General features: G+C 37.9%; 1 protein-coding gene across 1 annotated transcript in view; it reads left to right on the top strand.

Moving 5' to 3' along the window:
• rbms1b (RNA binding motif, single stranded interacting protein 1b) overlaps positions 1 to 20,150 on the top strand; it is a 28,125-nt gene extending 7,975 nt beyond the window's left edge. Inside the window, exons 3-13 of the mRNA XM_084725216.1 lie at positions 2,606 to 2,664; positions 5,283 to 5,374; positions 10,219 to 10,376; positions 12,872 to 12,951; positions 13,509 to 13,624; positions 15,518 to 15,567; positions 16,409 to 16,496; positions 16,790 to 16,840; positions 17,453 to 17,563; positions 19,226 to 19,306; positions 19,970 to 20,150. Coding sequence (XP_084581342.1) covers positions 2,606 to 2,664; positions 5,283 to 5,374; positions 10,219 to 10,376; positions 12,872 to 12,951; positions 13,509 to 13,624; positions 15,518 to 15,567; positions 16,409 to 16,496; positions 16,790 to 16,840; positions 17,453 to 17,563; positions 19,226 to 19,306; positions 19,970 to 20,041 — 958 coding nt within the window. The 3' untranslated portion in view covers positions 20,042 to 20,150. The remainder of the gene's footprint in view (positions 1 to 2,605; positions 2,665 to 5,282; positions 5,375 to 10,218; positions 10,377 to 12,871; positions 12,952 to 13,508; positions 13,625 to 15,517; positions 15,568 to 16,408; positions 16,497 to 16,789; positions 16,841 to 17,452; positions 17,564 to 19,225; positions 19,307 to 19,969) is intronic.
• Positions 20,151 to 20,806: the final 656 nt, after the last annotated feature.

Raw genomic sequence — 20,806 nt, forward strand, 5'->3', positions numbered from 1 at the left:
ACTTCGCACTACAAATATGACTTAAACCTAAAGTCACTTCCTATGTAAATCGGTGGTCAAACCCTCTTTTTACGTGTGCATTCAAAATGTCTCACAAGGTCACACTGAATAATCTTTAGAAAACTTCCCCATTGAAGTTCGAGTTTTTATTGTGATTCTGTGATAAAACAAAAAGACATTGCAGGCTGGACAAAAAATAGAAGCAAAAATAGGAAAAAGGAAAAAAAAGATATATATATATATATATCTTTCTATCTATATATGTATAGGTAACAAAATAAAAGGAAGAAAAAAGGAGGTTACAGCATTAGATCATTTCATTTTATGCATGTATCCCTGCATAACACAGGATTATATGCATGCATTTGAGTTATCAATTACAGACACATTACATTACATTGCTGATCTTTAGACAATCAATATATATGGTTTAAATCTAAGGATTATTATCTCCCTTCCGCATCCACATCGAAAAAAATGATGCATGCCTCTTCCATTCTTATAAGATCCAGAAAATCTGCCATCCACTTATTCGGGTTGAAACAGTTGAGTTTCCTGACTTTCCAGTTCATAAGAATTAGACGTTTTGTTGCAAGGCAAGCCCATGATACAATTTTCAGTGCAGATTTACCATGGATGCCATTGGGCTGAATGTCTAGCAGAGATCTGGCTGGACTTAAAGCTACATCAGTGTTCAGTATCTTAGAAAGCACATTTTAACGAGTTAACTAACTACATGTCAAAGTGATTTTAGCACATTTTGATGATAGTGTAGGAGCAAACATGCTGTTGCCACACATGAGATTAGAGTTCAGATGAAGGAAAGGCTATCAGGTTGTGCTCTTTCACCCAGTTTAGCATTTAACCTAATCCCTGGCTAAAATATCCTCCTGGATGACGACAGGGTACATGGCGGCTTGTATCACTGTCACTGTAGATTATATAGGTCATTTTTAACATGATCCCTGTGGACTGAGCGTGTCCACTATATTTGGTCATGTGAGAAGAAATGTATTTATAAAGAAGCCTACTTACATTACATTATTCTTACTTAAAAGATCTTCTTCTGCACGTCACTGAGTATAGAAACTCTTCAGAATATAAACTAGAGCTTTACAGATAGAAAACTTTACTGCAAACTGATTAGAATTAATTAGAGGATTCCAGAGGTGACCATCTTTGAACAGCTGTCTCGCAATATTGTCTTGTTATCCCAGTTTCACTGACATGATTTTTATAGACCTTTGCCAGGTTGATGAGACAGTAAGAATATAACAGTTAGAGCTCGGTCGACTGATATTGTCAGCTCAATATTGGACTATCAATCGATCTATATCTGTATCAGCATGCATGTTGTTGGATATGGCCTTATAACTTTTTTTTTTTCAACAGAACACATGCATTTGTCATAAAGAATATCTGATAGCTGATGTATTGATATCCACTCCAAAAATCCAGTATCAGTCGAGCCCTAATAACAATATATGGAATATAGCAATGAAACATTGTCTTGATGCCTTATTGGACTGCAAACTCTATTGTGATATTACATAGTTAATTATTTTATTTTATAAAAAGACAGCTGCTTACTGCTGCATTGTTTTTGTTTTGCATTGGCACATTCATAATTCAAGAATTCATTGTCATAGACAATTCCTGGCAATTTTTTGCACGTGCTTAGATCACACCTGGCTGCATTTATTTTGTTTTATTAAAGAAACAAAGCAGAAGCACTTTAAGTTAAAAACAAAATGTATGCAAACAAAAATGTTGGACATTTTTTCAAGTCGTGATTTTACTCTGTTTTTTAATATTACGATAAACATAATATTTTTGACTTTTTATTGTGGTATTAACAAGTTTTGGGTATCTTGAAATCCTTATAAGACTGTGAAATATAAATAAATATGCCTCTAAAAGCTTTTTTAAAAAAAAATCTGCACCAAAAGTACTCTTAGACTCTTTTATTAATTTATTCACCTCGATACTACAAGTTTATTTTAACACCTTTTTAAAGAAATGCCACAGTAGTAACTTGCTACTCTCAGATGTACCATCAGCACTTTCCTTTCTGCAGGCATACATGACTGTTCTGTTGAAACCATGGCAACAACATGAACCAGACCAGACTTCTGAATGTCACAATCTGCGTGTTCTGTGAGGCAGCGGTTTGCACATACATATAAGCATCTGCGAGTGAAAAAAAAAAGTTGTCAAATGTGACAACAGTGTCATGAAAAAAAAAACGGTTTACTAGTGTTCCTAAATATGAAATGAAAACAGTAATTATATGTCAAAACTTTACATATAATAAAAAAAAGTTTTTGATAAACCCAACTGTCCAAGTGACCTAACTTCTCTTTAGAGAGACTTAACTCTGTATATGGTGGTTTAGTGTGGTTAAAGAAAAGGGACTGTTAAGCTTTGCACTCACATGGTGGGGATTTTCAGCACCCCATGGAAACCACTTCCTGTTTCTCATATTTTTACGGTGATGTCATAGATTGTTGCTCAACCCTCCCTCTCTGTTCTGTGTGTTTTATAACTGGCTCCGTCTGGTACATAATCCAGCTAACAATGCCTCGGCTTTCTGCTCCTCCCCTAGGTATGGCAAAATTGTATCAACAAAGGCCATCCTGGACAAGACAACAAACAAATGCAAAGGTGTGTGAAGTTGTTTTTTCCTCTTTCCAACATCACCCTCTTTTATGTCATGAACTACCCCGCAGGATTTTCAACACCTCACTGTAACAGAGAATACCACGTCTGTACTTTCTCCAGAATTGGTAGACATCCAGCGGTGTGAGTTCTGTCAAAACATTCAGTCATTCAGCAGCTATGCAGTTGTCTCGGATGAACCGGGCAAGTCAGGAAACAGACAGCCAGGCTGCTTAAAGCCGCCTCCCAGCTTCGTGTTATTTTAAGCCTCAGCCCTTGTCTGTTGGTGTGTCACTGCTGTGGGTGGATCCTGGGAAGAAGTGGCTGACTCCTCCTCTTCCTGCTGACTGATAGTGTTGGTCTTAGTCCAGTTCTAGTAGACTGCCCAACTGACTAAAGAGGGACTTACTGATTCTCTCCAGTGCTGATGGGATTAAGAGAATGCTTTGTCACTCTCCTCTGGATTATACAGATGCCAGTTAATCGAAGGCTCTTGGTGAAAGAGGACACTGTTAAAGACTTTGTAAAGCTTTGACTGAATTTTAAATAGAAGACAGAAATAACTTTAGCAATAACCTTGAGAAACCTTGTGTTTCACAAAATGCTTTTAAGACATAATTTGGATTATTTTGGATTTATGTTACCTATAGCAGTTGCCGGTCGGCACACCCAAAATTTGGAGAGGCAGAGAGGGGCACCAGTAGGGTATTGCTGTGGACATGATCTTCAATAAAAGGTATTTTAGCCACTTAAAAAAAGATCCACCTAAAAATATCAGTATCAATTTCAGTGTATGCTATATTTAGAATGTTTTCACCACTTTATTTTGCTGTGAGACATTTTTTTTCTGCTGGGAAACCACTGTTATATAAGACAACAACCAAACTCAAAGAAGTTACTGGTCTGTCACTGCCTCAATCTGTTATACACTAAAATTAACACATATATGTGTTTTTTTTAAATGAGGCTAAACCTGGTAGAATTAAGCAACTGATCCTTTTCCCATTGCCAGTAGAGGAGTTTACCTTTGTTTTGTTTTGTTTTGTTTTCTGATGTGTGCCAGAAAGCTGAGACTCAACTCATGTCTGTGCAGGAGCAGAGAGAAAGACATTATGAAAAGTCTCTGTGTTTTCAGCTCTCATTTCTTTTGTAGTTTCTAACTGAATTTTAGCCAGTGTTTTATTATGAACATCCTATTTAATTTTACATTGAAGAAAAACACTGAAAAAAATGTTTGTGTGTTCTATCAATTATACTTCTTAGAAAGACTGAAAATTGGAACCGGCCAAAATCAAAGTCGGCAGGTATTAGCCAAGAAAATTGCAATTGGTGCATCTCTAGTTTCACGTCACTTTCAGCTGATGGAGTCGTATTAAGTTACTGCTGGCGAAAAGCAAACATTTACTGATTTTGTTGCTTTTAGATAACAAAATAATGGGGGGATTTTTATTGTGAAGAATTTATAGGAAATAAAATGTTGCCTCCCACCACAAAGAGCTGAAAATTAGCATGTCTACCTGGGTGTCATGTGTCCATCACTGATGGAACTGATAAATACCTGTGACCACAGCAGAGTCATTTGATCCAGGAGTGAATGTCAATTGTACCCTTTCCTATTAAAGACAAAAGCCAGATGTTAGTGGGTTTTTGTCCACTATAAAAGGGGCTTTGTTTTGTTTGTGTTTTTGTGAGACTTCAGAGTTGTAAAGCATAGTTTGAATTCACCAAAGTCACACAATTACACAAACAAACTAACAGATCAAGGCAGTGGTAGGCCAGCAACAGCCATGTTCTGCAAAGTAAAATTACTGATAACATTCATGAAGTTTTGGTTGGTTTGGATAGAGCAACAGTTGTCTTATATAACAACGGTTTCCCTTCGGACAAGCCTGTCTGGTGGCAAAGTAAAGCAGTGAAAATATTCCAAATATAGTGTACATTTAAACGGATATTGATTGTTTTAGGTGGGCCTGCTTTTTAAGTGGCTAAAATGCCTTTTGCTGCTGACCCTGTCCACATTGCTTAGCTTCCATGCTGGTACTCCTCTTTGCTTCTCCATACTGACTGGCATCTATTGTAGGTAAATACACTGACTATCAATTAACACCTCATATAGCCCCACACTGAGTATTCTGGACTATCTCTTGAAAGACATTTTTGACAGAGTACATATAGTAATAACTAATAACGATTCACATTAAACCTATACTACCAATGTGACCCATTTCTCAGCTGAAAGAGCCCTGACATATTCACCATAAGATAGCCTGAACAGGTTAAATTTAACAGCTGCAGCAGAGGTTAGGGACTATAGGTTCACCCTGTTTGTACCCCTCAGGACAAAGAGCTGACCTGAGCCATGAACGTCACACTGGTATCTGCATCCTCAGCGCTTTTCCACCTTTACTTCCACTCACACAAAAGCACACATAAATATACACAATTCAGTTGACCTATATAATGCAACAGTAGGTAAATACATACTGTAAAGTCACTCAGTAGCACAATGCATGTAAAGCCTTGTTAAAATAACACATTATAACCACTAATGACCACACATAGCATAGCCATTATTTGTGCTGGCTACAGAATATTGTCTGTAACTGTGCTATTTGTCTCCTCAGGATATGGCTTTGTGGACTTTGACAGCCCTGCTGCAGCGCAGAAAGCTGTGGCTGCCCTGAAGACCACTGGTGTCCAAGCTCAGATGGCAAAGGTGAGGATTCATTACAGTCTAATCCTGATATCACATCCATACAAGCCACCCAGCGACATCCATCTGGCTGGTCAGGCAACTTAAACCTAATCTTTGTGGTATTAAATAGCAGGACTGGGAATCCTTTACTGCAGGGTATATGCTCCCCAATCACTGGTCTGTAGACTGCTCAGTGACTCTGAAATCACTGAGTTGAATCATGAAGGAAACATGTGCTGACAACAGTGTGTATTTGTGCATCCATGTGTACAGAACTTTATTTGATTTTAGTCATTAGCACTGCATTTACTAAGGCACTTGCATCCACGACACATTTGCACCAGGTTGCTGCAGCTTGCAAATCTCAGTTTATGCACAAGTCAAGCGAGTGTTTTTTCAATTTGCAGCCCCATCCTTATTGCACTTGCACTTAATTGAGATCTGCATAAATAATAAGCTGAGATATTCTCCTAGATTTACTACAGTCATGCAATTTCCAATAATTGTTATTTAACACTAGACCTGCAGCAGTTAGTCAATTTATCAATTAGTTGATTGAAAGAAAATTAGCTGCCAACTATTATGATAAGCAATTAGCAATTTCAGCAAATTTTCAAGCATAAATGTCAAACGTAAATGTGCATATTTCTTTGTCATTTATGATAGTAAATGAAGAGTCACTGGGTTTTGGACGGTTGATTGGACACAACAAACTATTCAAAGACGTCAGTTTGGGTGTGATGAGCATTTTTCACATTTTTTAAATATTTAATAGACTAAACAATTAATTGTTTAATCATGAAAATAATTGGCATTAATTGGCACTAATTAAAACATTGGTTAGTTGTAGCCCTAAATAACACATTATCAGGTTTTAGTGCAACAGAAAACAAACAGTGGAGGGGATTTCTTGTTTGTGTTTATTAAACTTGAATTGATCTTGAGGCTTAATGAACTGTGAGGCCACAATGTTATTTAATTCTATCTTTTGCCAAGATGTTAACAGTGAGCACTTGGCTGCATTTAACTGTAGTATTCCAGCGAGACATTTGTTGTATCAACAGCATCTTGACAACTTGACAGACAGAAACAAAATAAAACTCACCAAAACTAAAACTCAGTATTAACTATCCTCTCACTCATCCTTCAGCTCAGTGGGGGTGCACTCTGTCACCGAGTGAGAGTACATCACAGAGCTAAATAAAATGCCAAAACTCGCCCCCCAAAAATTATGTACTTATCCAGTTGCAGATAGTCTATACATTTGTCCGATTGCCCAACCTTACTCTTGAGCAGTTTAATCTACAGCAATTACCATGTTGTATAAGCTCCTCATATGTCTGCACTATTTGAGAATTCACTGTATGTTATTTTAGAAAAAAATGTGTATATAGACATATATATCATATATCATAGCATAGTCTAACAATATCAAGACATTATTTATTTAAGTCAAATTACCCAGCCCTGCCTGAAAGCTTATTTCAACGAAAATAATCATGCAAACATTATTTCAAACATTTGAAAACGTTGCAAGAAATACAAATTCTCATCTTAACAAGGCAAGTAGGAGTTATAGTAGATTGTTAAGTTAAAGAGGTTGTTTGGTTGTTCTCTTTAACGGTGGGCAGCGTTGCATGAACAGACAGTCATTCAGGATTTCAATATACTACCGATCAAACTTTATTTCTTCATAGTATAATATAGGAGATTATCAGATGAAGGGCTTTAAAGTTGGACTTTATCACTTTAAGCATCTACTCTCACTGACTTTTAGAAAAGGAAGTAAATAATTGTGTGTTGTTATGGTAACACAGGAACCAGTCAGGGGAAATTAGTTCCCATACAGCACTGAGCAAGAACCCTTGGCCTCATTTCCATGTCTGGGGATCTGTGGAGCTTCTTGACATGCCTCTGTGCACCCATTTTACTTTTTTAATTAAAATAGAGCAGCTTCGAGGGGCATGCCAAAGTTTAATCTGTGTATTGTGGAAGGTAAATGCCATTATAAAGTGTGAGCCTTTCACTCCAGCTTTATTCTCACTATTGCTGAAGCTTGTTTGGGCTTAATGGACTCTCTGAAAAAGGTTCCCTTTTCCTGTTTTTTTATCTGCCCAAGCACCCTTCAACAGGCTTTCTGTCTCATTATTATTTCAATGGCAGGTGGTGGGAAGTTGTCAGATAAGAGTTTCCCTTATTTTTTACCTTGGGCTATTTCAGTTAATGTCTTGTGATAATTGATTATGTGCTTCCCTTTCTCTGCACACATGCAACTATATTTGTATAATAAGTTATTATTATTACAGTTAAAATTGTCTGTCATGGAATTCTTAGCCTTACCTAGCTGTGTGGATGAAATTTATAGAGGAACAGCATTGTTTTCTAGTATTTCTTGTGAACTGAAAGTCACAGTCCGATCTCTGGACCAGCAGGCTAAATGTAGGTAGGGGAAGTGAAAGCGCAGCATATGCCCGCCCCTCATTACCACTACTGTAGTGCCCGCCGAGGATGGCATTTAAAGTCCCTGCATTTTACATTCTCATACAAATCTTATATCACAATTTGAATCGTTTAGAACAACATTTCTGTGGTACATGACATCAATTTATAGCATATCATACTACCTGTCTCTGTACAAGGTGTAAGCAAGAGTAACACTCCTCCATCAGCTGCACCTCTCTTCGTCAATGTGCGTCACAGTTAATGACTGCCCGATGGGTGGTGATCTATTAAAGCTACTACCGCTGGTTATGAAACCAATTTAATACTGATGCCTCTATATGAGATAATTTTATTTTTGATGTTTTACTTTGTGGTAATAACCACCAAAAACACTACAAGCACTACTGTTTTTGTCCAAAGGGGCCTCCAAAATCAACTAAATATAAAAGTTCCCTGCTCTAAGTAATTGTTTAGTCTATAAACAGTGAAAAATGTTCATCGCTATTTTTCCAGAGCCCAAAGCATCTCTTAAAATTGTCCATAATCCAGAGACTCTTCATTTACTATCATAAGTGACAAAGAAAAGCAGCAAATCTTCAAATCTAAGAAATTGGAACCAGCAAATATTTGACATTTTTGCTTGAAAAATTACTTGAACATTTAATCGGTTATCAAAATAGTCGACAACTCATTTTCTTTCAATCAAGTAAATCAATTACTCAACTAATCATTGCAGATCTAGTGAAAGTAAAAGTTAGTTTTACCCTAAATAGATGGTTGATATCGAAACTTTAGTTTTTGTATTAATAGGTGATTTTTCAGTGTTACATTTAGATTTTTTCCTGTTAATATCAGAAATCCTGATTCCTGATTAATTAATATTCTACCAGTGAGTTGTGTAAGGATGTAACTAACAAGAATTTCTCCAAAAAAGTGAGAAACTGCTCATCACAGTTTCCCAGAGCTTTTGTCCAACCAGCAGTCCAAAACCCAAAGACTCTTCATTTACTATCTGACGTGACAAAGAAAAGGAGCTAATCATCGCATTTAAGAAGCTGGAACTTGACATTTTTGCTTGAAAAATGCCTGTCTTGTCTTATAGGAGTGACATGTTTCTGTCGCTGAATGTCTCTGAGATTTTCTACATTTTTCTCTAGTGATGACACATTGACATCACCCTCAAATTAGGGTTGGCTCATGTCTAACCAAACTGACATGACAACATCCACAGCGAAACATCCCAGTGGAGGATGGTATCGCTGTTACACATCACATGTTCATAACTTAGTTATGTTCAGCCTCTGAGACTTGAATCAAAGTTAGCAGGCCTGCTATACTGAGCTAATTGAAGCTAAGTCTAGAAAACTGCAAAAAAGAAACACAACTGCCACCAATGTAACCGAGGGTCTTGGATTCGCCCAACAAGAGAGGTTTGATTAGGAAAACAAACATGGAGATGTAGCGCAGCAGCAACAGCGTCTTTTTATTTTTTCGACCACATGTTAAAAATGGAACTCAGCCAACACCTCCTGCCTTGTGGAAACTGAGTGGACACACTGGCTCAAATACAGAAGGCTTTTAAATCACAATGTTAAGATGGTAGACGCTCAGTGGACGCAATCGTCCATCAGCCCAACCCTACATTAAACCCTCTTTTAATAAGTATGATTTCTTCTAGAATAGAAACTGTCACCGCGTCAATATTCATCTTGCATAATGTAATGATCAAGTGATGTATAACAACAGAGAAGAAATCGGCTTCCTGTTATTAACAATTTATCAGCTGCCAAACTGGGGGGTTATTGAGGTGACGCTCGGCTGTATAAATGCTCAGCTCTGCGACCAAAGCCTGCATTCAACTTCCCTGGGTTTTGTTGCAGCGCAGGCTGCGGCTCATTCATCGTCCTCTAATTCTGCAATGTTGATTTTTCTGTCAGTGTATTACTTTTAGTAATCCAACCTGTCCCTGTAGCTGACTCCGAACAGCACAACACTGATGAATATTAATGGCGAGAGGCCGTTCCCCTGGGACTCGTAGCCGTGTCTTATGTTTCTGCTGATGCTATTAAAATACAGCAAGAAATCAGCTGATGTGAGCCTTAAGCCAGCGTGGGCTGCATGCAAATCTCGATTTATCACTGCTCATAGTGACCCTTTACCACCAAAACCCCCCAACAGAGACAGGCAGGAAGAAGCAGAGATAAGCAGACACATGATAACCCCATTACTGAGGTCCATGTTAGAAGTCTATTAAATGTTTAGCCATTTCCAGGGATAAATCATATGTAATTCCAAAGAAATGTCATCCTCCCCCCTCTCTTGCTTCTACTTTACATGCTAATAAGAGATGTTTTTCTGTTTTTCAAGTGTGTTTAAAGCATTTCCTGTCATGTAATTACATTTCTCTTTTTCCCATCACACAGCAACAAGAACAAGACCCGACAAACTTGTACATCTCCAACCTGCCTTTGTCTATGGATGAGCAGGAACTGGAGAACATGTTGAAGCACTTCGGTCAGGTCATATCCACCCGCATCTTGAGGGACCCCAGTGGAAGCAGCAGAGGAGTTGGCTTTGCAAGGTCAGATCCTTACGTGATTTATTGTCAATGACTCATGGTCCTGAAACAATAAGAAGAAGAAACCAATTCTTACTTGTGCTGCATATGACATTTTAACATCTAAACTATGCCAAATATGACACAGCGGTGTGATTAAACTAAAAAAGTGTCATCCAGTTGAGATGGGATGATGCTTCATGGTCAAAAGAAAGTAATGCACAGCAGTAAATGAGAATAAAACCAGTAACATGGAGGTGATGTTAGGGAGGGGGAAGGTAAACAGTGACAATATCTTATTTTCAACATTAGGCAACAAAGTCTGTAGGAAATGTGGTAATTATTTAGAGATAAAGTAGTTCAAACAATACCAAAGGATTGAGATCCAGGCAGTTAATGATAGCAGTGACTAAGATTGTCAAAGGTATTGATATATTTTTTCAGTACCACACATTTAAAATGATATAATATCCATTAATTATAGTGTTGAGAGTACGGAACCTATTTAAAAATGATCTAAGAGCTTATTCAAGACATTCAGTTCAGTCTTTATTTTCCGACTGGAATTCAGCTTGCAGCAAAACCAGACAGTGTTCAGTGAGTTTTTATGTAACAGGAAGTTGTTAATAAAAAAGGGGGAGGGGGATTATCCCTTTTCATGTACCTAGGACTTTTTATCTTTTTGCTGTGGTATCAAAAGAGTATTGTTTTTTTTAGAGATGCACAGATGCACTTTTTTCAGTTCCAGTTCAATCATCTGAATTTAGATATCTGCTGATACCAATACTATACCAATACCAGAGCTAGTGCTGTCCGCCAGCCCTCATTACCCATGATGCATCAATGGAAATGTGTGAAACTCACGACCTGCAAGCCAAATCTGGCCCGTCACCTCGTTTTATGTGGCCTGCGAGAGCTGGCAAAGAATATAAATTGTGCAGTGGAATTCTGTGTTTTGTTACAGAAGTCCAGTGCTCCTAAACTACATGTCCAGGAGTGCTGATCCTGATTTTGGTATCTGCACGTTAAAGGCATCTAGCTGCTAGATGTCAGTATACAAGAGATAGACGTCTCAATATCATGCAGCTGTTTTCAGCAGCTAAATGTTGAAGAAAGGAAATGTTGACGCAGAGGGAAAGCAATTCAGTGAGAGATGGGAAAGTGAATACATGTTTGTGCTTAATGGAGAAAAGCCAGTACAGTACTTTCTATATTTAAATTTTTAAAAATACACATACAGTACAATCGAATACAGTTGTACACTTGAATTTTCACTTGCCATTATTTCTGTTGACTTTAATTTCATGACTTCTGCATTCAAAGCTTGTTATTATTTATTAAGTTATTACTAAATCCAATAATGATGGACTGCAGAGGCAATTCAGAAGCAGATACATTTACAATCTTACATTTATTGCTCCTTTGAGGGCAATCATTATGCTGATATGGCCTGAGATGAAATTGAGTTCGACGCTCCTGCATTAATGCTTTACAAACTGAAACGAAAAGTAACAAGAAAGTTTAAGTTTGCTACTTTAAATTACAACATGCAAATGCTACTTTTTGTTTGCAATGTGTTTGCAGTGTGTTTGTTCAGAATGTGGTTGTTTATGTTGGTAATTGTCATTATTGTGACATGACTGAGGTGGCTAGTACATTTCTTCACTCCAGCTGTGTTTTGTTACGGAACATGGGTCCCTTGTGATAAATATTGGTGTAAAATACTTTGAAAGCTTTAATATATATCTCATTTCATGCTGTCTAACTTTATTAATTAACAATGTAGAACCTCAGAGAAATCGGATCTAATTGGATCTGCTTGTGGATCTGTGACATTGTTCGATATCCCTTGATTTAATTCCGTCAATATTGCTCCCATGATACCAATATTGGATGGGATCGGTCCCAGTTTTCTTTGCACTAGTATTGTATAAACATTTGAAATTCTGGGATCAGCATACCAGTATAACTCTAACAGCTACCAGTAATACAGTGAATAAAAAATGTTAAAAAACAGACTTTGTTTTGCTTCTTTCTCCTTATGCAGTTCAATGCAGAAAGTATTTAATGTCTAATATTAATACCAAAAATCACATAGCTACGTTTGCCGATAACAAAGCAGACAGTGCAGTTCCTGTATGGAGGAATAGAAACTTAAAAAAATACTTTCACTATGACTGGGCGATATAATTATGCTAATGCTGGCTTCTGCCAGTTGTACCTGCGTAACCTGACATTTGACTGAAATACCTGATAGACGAGGCCCTGGTTTGTGATTGGCAGGACAAAAATATCGTCATAGGAATGTTTGCATGTGAAGGTGTGCTCTGATAGGTCTGTGTGGCCCAAATGGTGAAGACTTTGCAAGTTAATTCTACAACATATGAACTCATAGGGCATGTTATCTAATTTCTATATTAAACCACCCCTCCACCCACAGAAAGGAAGCAGGTCTTGGAAAGTACCTGCTCAGCCTATTACTGCAGTTGACATGCTCTTTGTGTGTTTTATAACTTCAGGATGGAGTCAACTGAAAAATGTGATGCAGTCATTTCTCACTTCAATGGAAAGTTTATTAAGACACCTGCAGGTGTTCCAGGTAAGATAGATATGTAATTATCTTATATTAGTACACACACTGCAGAAACTCTGTGTAAAAAGATCCTGTTTAACCAGCACGTCATTAATAGAATGTGTGAAAGAAAATTACTGGATTTGTCTCGTAATGACTATAATGCATGCAACGTTAATGGACGGTGTTGAATAGGCATGAATCAGCCAACAGGAGTCAGTGAGTCTGCTGGTAAAGAGCTCATGTACACTCAGCCCTAAGAGGCAGAGCACAGACAAAGAAAACGAGAGAGAGCTCCTCTGTGTGGCCTCCACTCCCTCTCTAAGCTTTTTAATTGGATTATTAGACTGAAATAGTCTCTGCTGGCCTTGCCTCCTTTAGGAAGGGGAGGGGATTACAGCTCCACAGCTGCCAAATTAGATGTCTGTGTTCCTGGGCCGGCCAGTAAATGTGCTCTCCCAGGCTTCAGGGAGTGAATGACTGTACAGCGAGCAATGACAGACAGCACTGTGTGTGTTTGTGTATTGTGCGTGTGTTCAAGACAAACCTTTTATTTTATTCTCTCGCCACTTCTCTCTCTATAGCACCACCTGAACCCTTGCTGTGCAAGTTTGCTGATGGTGGACAGAAAAAGAGGCAAAGTCAGAATAAATTTGGCCAGAATGGTCGGGGTTGGGGAAGAGACGCTGACTCCAGGCTGGTAAGTGGTGCCCAGGATGGAGTGAGTGGTCTGAGTGGCTGACAGGAACCAATTCATGACCAGACAGGAATAATAAAACACAAATTGTTGTATGACAAACAACAGCTAGTTTTTTTTATCATTCTGTAGCTTCACAGAAGTGTTCCTTATGTATTTGAATCAGAACGATCAAATTTTGGTCAAAATATTTTCCCAAGCCCTTCTAAAAACCTTTTTTCTGCTTAGTGACTTTGAAACATATGAACCCTGCTCTTGATTTGTCTGCTTTGCAAAACAAGAGCAGGATACCCAGGAAGCAATATAACAACAGAAGGCCAAACAGTGAGGCCAAACAAAAGCAAGACAAAGTAAAGGTAAAATTAAAACACAAAGCCAAAGACACAAAAACACTGTAGAAATAAGACACAGCGATAAAAGAGAATAATAAAAACATGTCAATATAGAATAAATAGGTAACATCATATAACGTCATCTAGTCAGTGTAAATGAATAGAAATAAAAAAAACTCAAAAGGTTGAGACGGAAGGGCATCAGCGCTGTAACCTATGTAAGTTGTTCCTAACCTTTGGGTTCTGACCCCCACTAGTGGTCGCTAGAGTTTCATAAGGGGTCGTGAAGCCGTCTTGATTTTAAGGAAGTAAGAAAACTTTTCAAAATAAATATTCACTATCAGATCATTTCAGACAGTGTGCTGACGTTTGAGTCGTGAAAGATACAAAGCATTAAAAAAACTATTTTTAACTTGTGATTTATAAATCTCACATTAATACATAGTTGACAACGCCTGCTATATGATCAGTGATTTCCCCTTAAATAATGAAGCACAAATGAGAGTTTTCGTCAGGAATAGCCACTGAGCAAAAGAGACGAGATCAAAGTGATGGTAGAGGAGGTTGAAGACGGGCGACATGTATTAACTGATGGATTAACAGTGGGTTGACAGGCACATAATGTGGGATTGTGTCACTGTTAATTCCTCACACCTTTAATTGATAGTTTCTGTCACACCGCTAAAGTTCATGTAACATTCATCTGTGGGCTTAGGTGCACGTAAGCATCCCAAACACAAATACCCCTACATGACTAGCAGGAGAATCACTTAAGTGAAGTCTAGACTTTGCTCAGAAATAAGATCATTTCCAACCCAAAATAAGGTTTTATAAACAATGACTTATACATGGTTTTCTGCTTAAGTCACATGTAAGCTCAAAGGCCCCAGGCCACAAGGTGTAATCACAGAATATTGACTTTCTGCTAAACAGTCATCTGCATCAGAAAAGCGCTCATTTAAAAAGCTTAAAAGTGTCAGAGAGAAGAAAATCTGTCAAAAAAGAAGACTATTAAGTATGTATGATTACTTAAAAAAAAATAAAAATACATGATACAGAAAATTGTATTAAAGATTCCTTAAACATCAGCAAAACTCATCTCTGTTGCAACTGCAATTGCTAATTTTATACAAACCTCCTGCAATTATTGTGTTCTTTATTTGGGTTAATTGTACAGTTTATCAGTTGGTTTCTACTATTATTGTTATGCATTAAATATAAATAAAATACCCATGAAATATGTCCCTTAGTCAGGGGTCAGTTTACTCAATGAAACCCAGTAGAAAGGTTGGGTACCACTGAGCTCTGTCACTGCTCAGTGAGAGCTTCCATTTTAATTTAAATGCTGGTTCGTGATGCTGAAGAATCATTTAAAGGCATAAATTACATGCATCACATCTGCCACTCAACTCTCATAATTTTGTAATCCTGGTCATGTTCTTTGCCCTCTCTCAGGTTTGAGCACAATAGATACACAAAAGACTTTTTGTGTGATGGTGTTGTGTTGTTTAAGTGTCGTGTGCGTCACTTAAGTTACCAAACCTGTGTCTCGTTTTGCTCCCAGGCTGGAATGACGCTCACTTATGACCCGAGTGCAGCTGCTATGCAAAACGGGTAAGTTACAACAATACAGTTCAGACTGCACCGACATTGTCAAAATATATTTTGCTGCATTTAAAGCTACTACAAGGAGTTTTGACGTGGTTATGAAATGGTCTCAGTTTATTACTGATGGCTCTGTATAAGCTACTTAAGTTAATGAGACCATCTGTCAGAAAACTGGCTATTTCATATAGTTATTTTTATTTTATTTTTATTTATTTTAGCATTTTCTTTTTTATTGAACAGTTAAAAACATTCAGCATACAACTGGTACACAGTGGATGCTGTGCTTAACTCCAACCATCTCATTCATACCCTTCCATATTTACATCCTTCTCTCCCTGTTTACCATTGTATTCATGTCACCTGTATGTTTGTACCTGTTTACTCCTTTTCCTTTGTATGCACCCTGTTAAAGAAGAGTCCATCCACACTCTTTCAATCTGTCTTTTAAAGGAAAGAGAATGAAAGGACATGAGAAGATGAAAAAAGAAAGAAAATGAATAAATAAAATAAACCAAATTATAATACTCATTACACACTATCAAACAAGTCTGACCTAATTAATATAGTTATTTTGAATGCCGGCCACTGGGCCGGATTCTCTGTCAGCTCAGATGAAACGAGCCGTACAGATTTACAGCGAGGCCTGTGTTAGCCAGTTAAATTGAAGCAGAAAGAGACTTTTATTGAGATAATTTTATTTTTGACATTATGTTTTGTGGTATTATGATGGAAACACTGCTGCTTTTGTCTCAAGGGGCCTCCGTAATTATCAAAACATAAAAGCTCCTTGTTGTAGCTTTGACTTACTTGTTATTGTAATAAAATACGCTTTATTCTGTGTGCACAGATTTTTCCCACCAGCGTACAGCATTTCAAACAGGATGATTGCTCAAACGTCCATGTCTCCGTACATGTCTCCGGTTTCAACTTACCAGGTTTGAATCCTACTACTCTTTAAAAATGATTATGCAGCTTTGATACTGTGACACAACAAAGACGCATTTCACTCATCAGTTTTACAGGCAGTAACTCTGCATTTGTATTTATAAACCATCAGGATTCAGGAGTGTGTCCTTTGGGGTTCTGGGGATGTGGGTTAAATGTGTGACAAAGGGCACAGTGGCCATTCATGCTTGTTGCTGTGCCAACCACAGTAGCATGTGATCTCTGGAAATAGCAGCTGTTCAGTGCCAGGGTGTTTACAGAGTGTGTTTGTGTGATGTTTTAGGTGCAGAGCCCATCCTGGGTGCCTCATCAGCCCTACATCATGCAGCACCCAGTAAGAACAAAATCTCTCAGTCATCACGACTCGCTCTGTCTCTCCCTTTTTTCTCTTTTTTCCTTCTGTGGTTGTAACAGAACTGAAACATTTTCCTGCAAACAGACACACACAATATGGGAGAGTAGTAGTTACACATAAGGTGACACTGATCCTTGAGGATTTACGGCACTAAAGTGTTTGTATAGGAATGTTAAAAACGACTGCTTTGGTTAGGCTATGTAAGGCTGCGCATTTGATGACAGATGCCGAATATTTTATGACAGATGGGTTTGAATTGAGAGCGAAGAGAGTGAAAATGAGCCAGCAAAGATGAGAAAACACTGCTAGATGCATCAGGCCAGCCAACATGCAAGATGACAACTTGCTCAACTTGTGACTATTCACCTTCTGCTGGCATTAGATGTGAAGACTAAGGTTACTCCGTCTCTCCTTGCCTGAAATCCAAATCCTACAAAACTAATTATGTATTTAAATCCCAGATATTCTGCATAATGTTTGTGACAGTCTGTCATCTTTAATCAGTATGTTTTTAGAGGAGTGTTTTCCTTCAGTGTGTGTTTATGCACCAGCTGTATACTTTGCTCTCATCTGCTCACACTTTTCTTCCAGGGGACAGTGATATCGCCCTCTATAGACCCATCTATGTCACTACAGCCTGCTTCTGTGATGGCACCGCTTACACAGCAGATGAGTCACCTGTCTCTGGGCAGTGCAGGAACGGTGAGAGAACTCTGCATGGGATCAGAAATTACTTCACACATTATGCTCATTTAACAATAAAGTGTTAAAAAGTTGCCTAGTTAAAAGTCTGACTTAACTATTTTTGAACCTGCACACTATTTTCTCCTGTTTTTGTGTCTAAGTGGCAAATGGAGACGACACTTTTTTATGATCGGTCCAATACTGAGGGAGAGTGTTGCAGCCAGCAGGAGCAAAACTTAACAATAATGTAATCCCTATAGCCAACTGCACATGGTCAAGTACGTCCACTAAAAGTGTTTGTTTTTGGCTCAGATTGTTCTTGTAAGTGTTGGACAATGTTGTGGAAAGGATCGCTACAGAATTAGACCTTTTTTAAAAGATTAAGACACATTTTGTTGGAGCAGAAACAGTTGTTTGTAGGGGCATCACAATTCTTTAAGTCCATAGTTCAGTCTGACTTTCAGTTTTAAGGCCATGATTTTATTTTTAGATTGAAACATAACACTTAACGCAATTGTTAGTCTCTCAAGTTTTGATGTGTAAAGATCAACAGATCCTTGGTTTTATGCCCCGACAACTGTCAGTTACATTTTTCTTCTTTAAAAAGATATGGTATCAAGTCTAATCTTAACACCTGGTAAGCTGCACTGTGTCGTCTTTAAAGTTTGTTTTTTCTTTGGTCCCGCACTGGACACCACAAGTAGGCGGGATGGAGAGTAAAAAAAAAAGTCTGGGAGAATCACAGATTCTGCCTTTGATTTTAATTATTGAAGTTGAAAGCTCATTTCAATCAAGTTTCAATTTAATATTGAAATTGTGACACCCCTAGATATTTTACTGCCCTCGCCAAACTAACCAAACTCCCTTTACGAAGCTGTAATTTTAACATCATCATCATCATCTTCATTCAAACATGTCAGAAACAAAGTAGCACTCACCAAAAACATATCTACTCATCTTTATACTGTTCCAACAGTCCTCCACTCTGGTTTGGTTGTAATAAACCCTAAATTCATTGCAGTAGATGTAAAAATATCCAGAGAAGAGCACAAGGGAGATCGGACATCAGAGAAGCAGCAGGGAGAAACAGTGTGTAGAGCCAGAACATTTTCACATCCATCTCTGTGAATTAAGGGTTTATTTTGACCAAACGACCAGAGATGTCGATTGTTGGAGCAGTGGAGAGATGAGGCAAGAAGTTTTTGGTGAGTTTTAATTTGTTTCTGTCGCATTAGAGTGATGATGCTAAAATGACAGTTTTGCAAAGGGAGATTGGTTAGTTTGGACAGAGCAATAATAGCTGTTTCTGGTTAAACAAACCTGAAAAACAAAGGCTATCTCTGTAGTGCTGTAGTGATCCTTTCCATAATGTTGTCAGACTCTTCGAATAACAATCTGAGGCTCTCGGTGGCAAAAACAAGCACTTTTATGGGATGTACTTTGACAGTGCACAGTTGCCTGGGGACATTTTGTTGTTGCTCAGTTTTGCTTCTGCCAGCTGCAGTGCTCTCCCTCGACACTGGACCAATTATAAAAACGGTTGTCCCAATTAGTCACTTAGACATAAACATGATAAGATAGTATCCAGAATCAAAAATACCAAAGTTACCCTTTAAACTGTAAAATGTAGAATGAACATGCTCTTTATATGACTCCATTTTTCTCTCCTTTTTTGTGCAGTTTATGGCTGCCAACACAGCTATGCAAGGAGCATATATCCCACAGTACACACACATGCAGACACCAGCTGTTCCTGTAGAGGTACGTACTTTAGAGGGACAGGAGGACACCAGCACGGAAGCTAAGCTATGTGCTGCTGTGGACAGAGTCAGCAACAAAAGGTATTTTTGTCCACTTAAAAAAGGTCCATCTAAAAAAGTTAAGTGTGCTCTGTGTTTAGAATATTTTTACTGCTTTGCTTTTGTCAGACAGCCTTTTCTGACCGGTAACTGCTGTCATACAAGCCAAACACCGCTCTCCCCAAACCAACCGAACGCCATAAGCGAAATCCGCAATTTTAACTCACAGAACACGGGAGGTATAAATACAGTTTTCCTATGAGGAAAGGCAGTCTGATGGGCAAGTAAAGCTATGAAAATATTCTAAATTTAGTGTACACTTAAACTGATTTTAGATGGACCTTTTTTAAGTGGCTAAAATAGCTTTTGTTGCTAACTCCATCCACAGGACTACGTTGCTTAGCTTCCATGCTAGAACTCCTCTCTACTTTCCAAACTGGAGCCCCGCCAACAATCCATCCACTGTAGCTAACACACTGATGATGGATAAGTAACTTATATAGCCCTATATCAAATGATATGAACTGTCTCTTTAACATCACTGCAGCCTGATGAGCGCTATTTAAAAAAAAAAACAGCTCACAGTTGGCAAAATGGCAAAGCCTTATTTTACTCTCTGTTCCAGGAAAATGGTGCACAGTCACAAGTGGACTCATCCGGCAATCATTCCCCATATTCCTACCAACAAACCAAGTAGTGCTGAGGTAACATTCAGACAACAGCTGAAACAATCCTGACTACAAATGCAACGGATGCTAAGGATCTTTTCACTGTTTTGCACAGGTTCTGCAAATGTTTAAGTGAGACTATTTTTGGTATCATTTTCAGAGAGAATATCTGAGTTCATCAAATGATTCAAATTATATTTAAGAGAAAGTTTTGAAAAAGTTTTATTTTCATACTAGAAAAACGTTTATTTTTTACCGAGGATTGCCACAGGATACAAGGAAGAATCATGTGACTAGTTGTTCAAAGTGCATGATAGTAAATATGTCTTTTGTTAATATTTCCTGATTTTTTTTTTCTTTTTTTCTTAAGATTTTTTCATGCCAGACTTTTTGCAAATTATGTTTTTGTGCTTGCTGTGTGAGTGTTGCTATGGTGAAGTGTTAAGTGTTGTTTTTCTTGTAAAGTGATTTCTCTTCTTAGATTGATCTTGCTGTCTGATTGCCTTCATAGTTTTTGATACAGTAGCTGTACAGACCACCACAGAGAAGCGGCAATAAGCAGAAAATGTTGAGCGCTATTGCCTTGGAAATGAGCTGTGTAGGAGTTTTTTTTAATGAAATCTATGTGTTACTGCTTTTCCCCTCCCAAAACCGATAGAAAAGTAGAAAAAAAAATTTTAGAGAAGATGTTTTGAATGAAATGACTCCACATCTGATGATTTTATTGGATGTAATATTTATTTAGTAAGAAGACCTTACATGTTTCTGGATGTTGGAATGTGTTTCTGCTGAAA

This window comes from Lutjanus erythropterus, chromosome 8, assembly GCF_056507025.1.
Source record: "Lutjanus erythropterus isolate fLutEry1 chromosome 8, fLutEry1.hap2, whole genome shotgun sequence".
Taxonomy (NCBI): Eukaryota; Metazoa; Chordata; class Actinopteri; order Lutjaniformes; family Lutjanidae; genus Lutjanus; species Lutjanus erythropterus.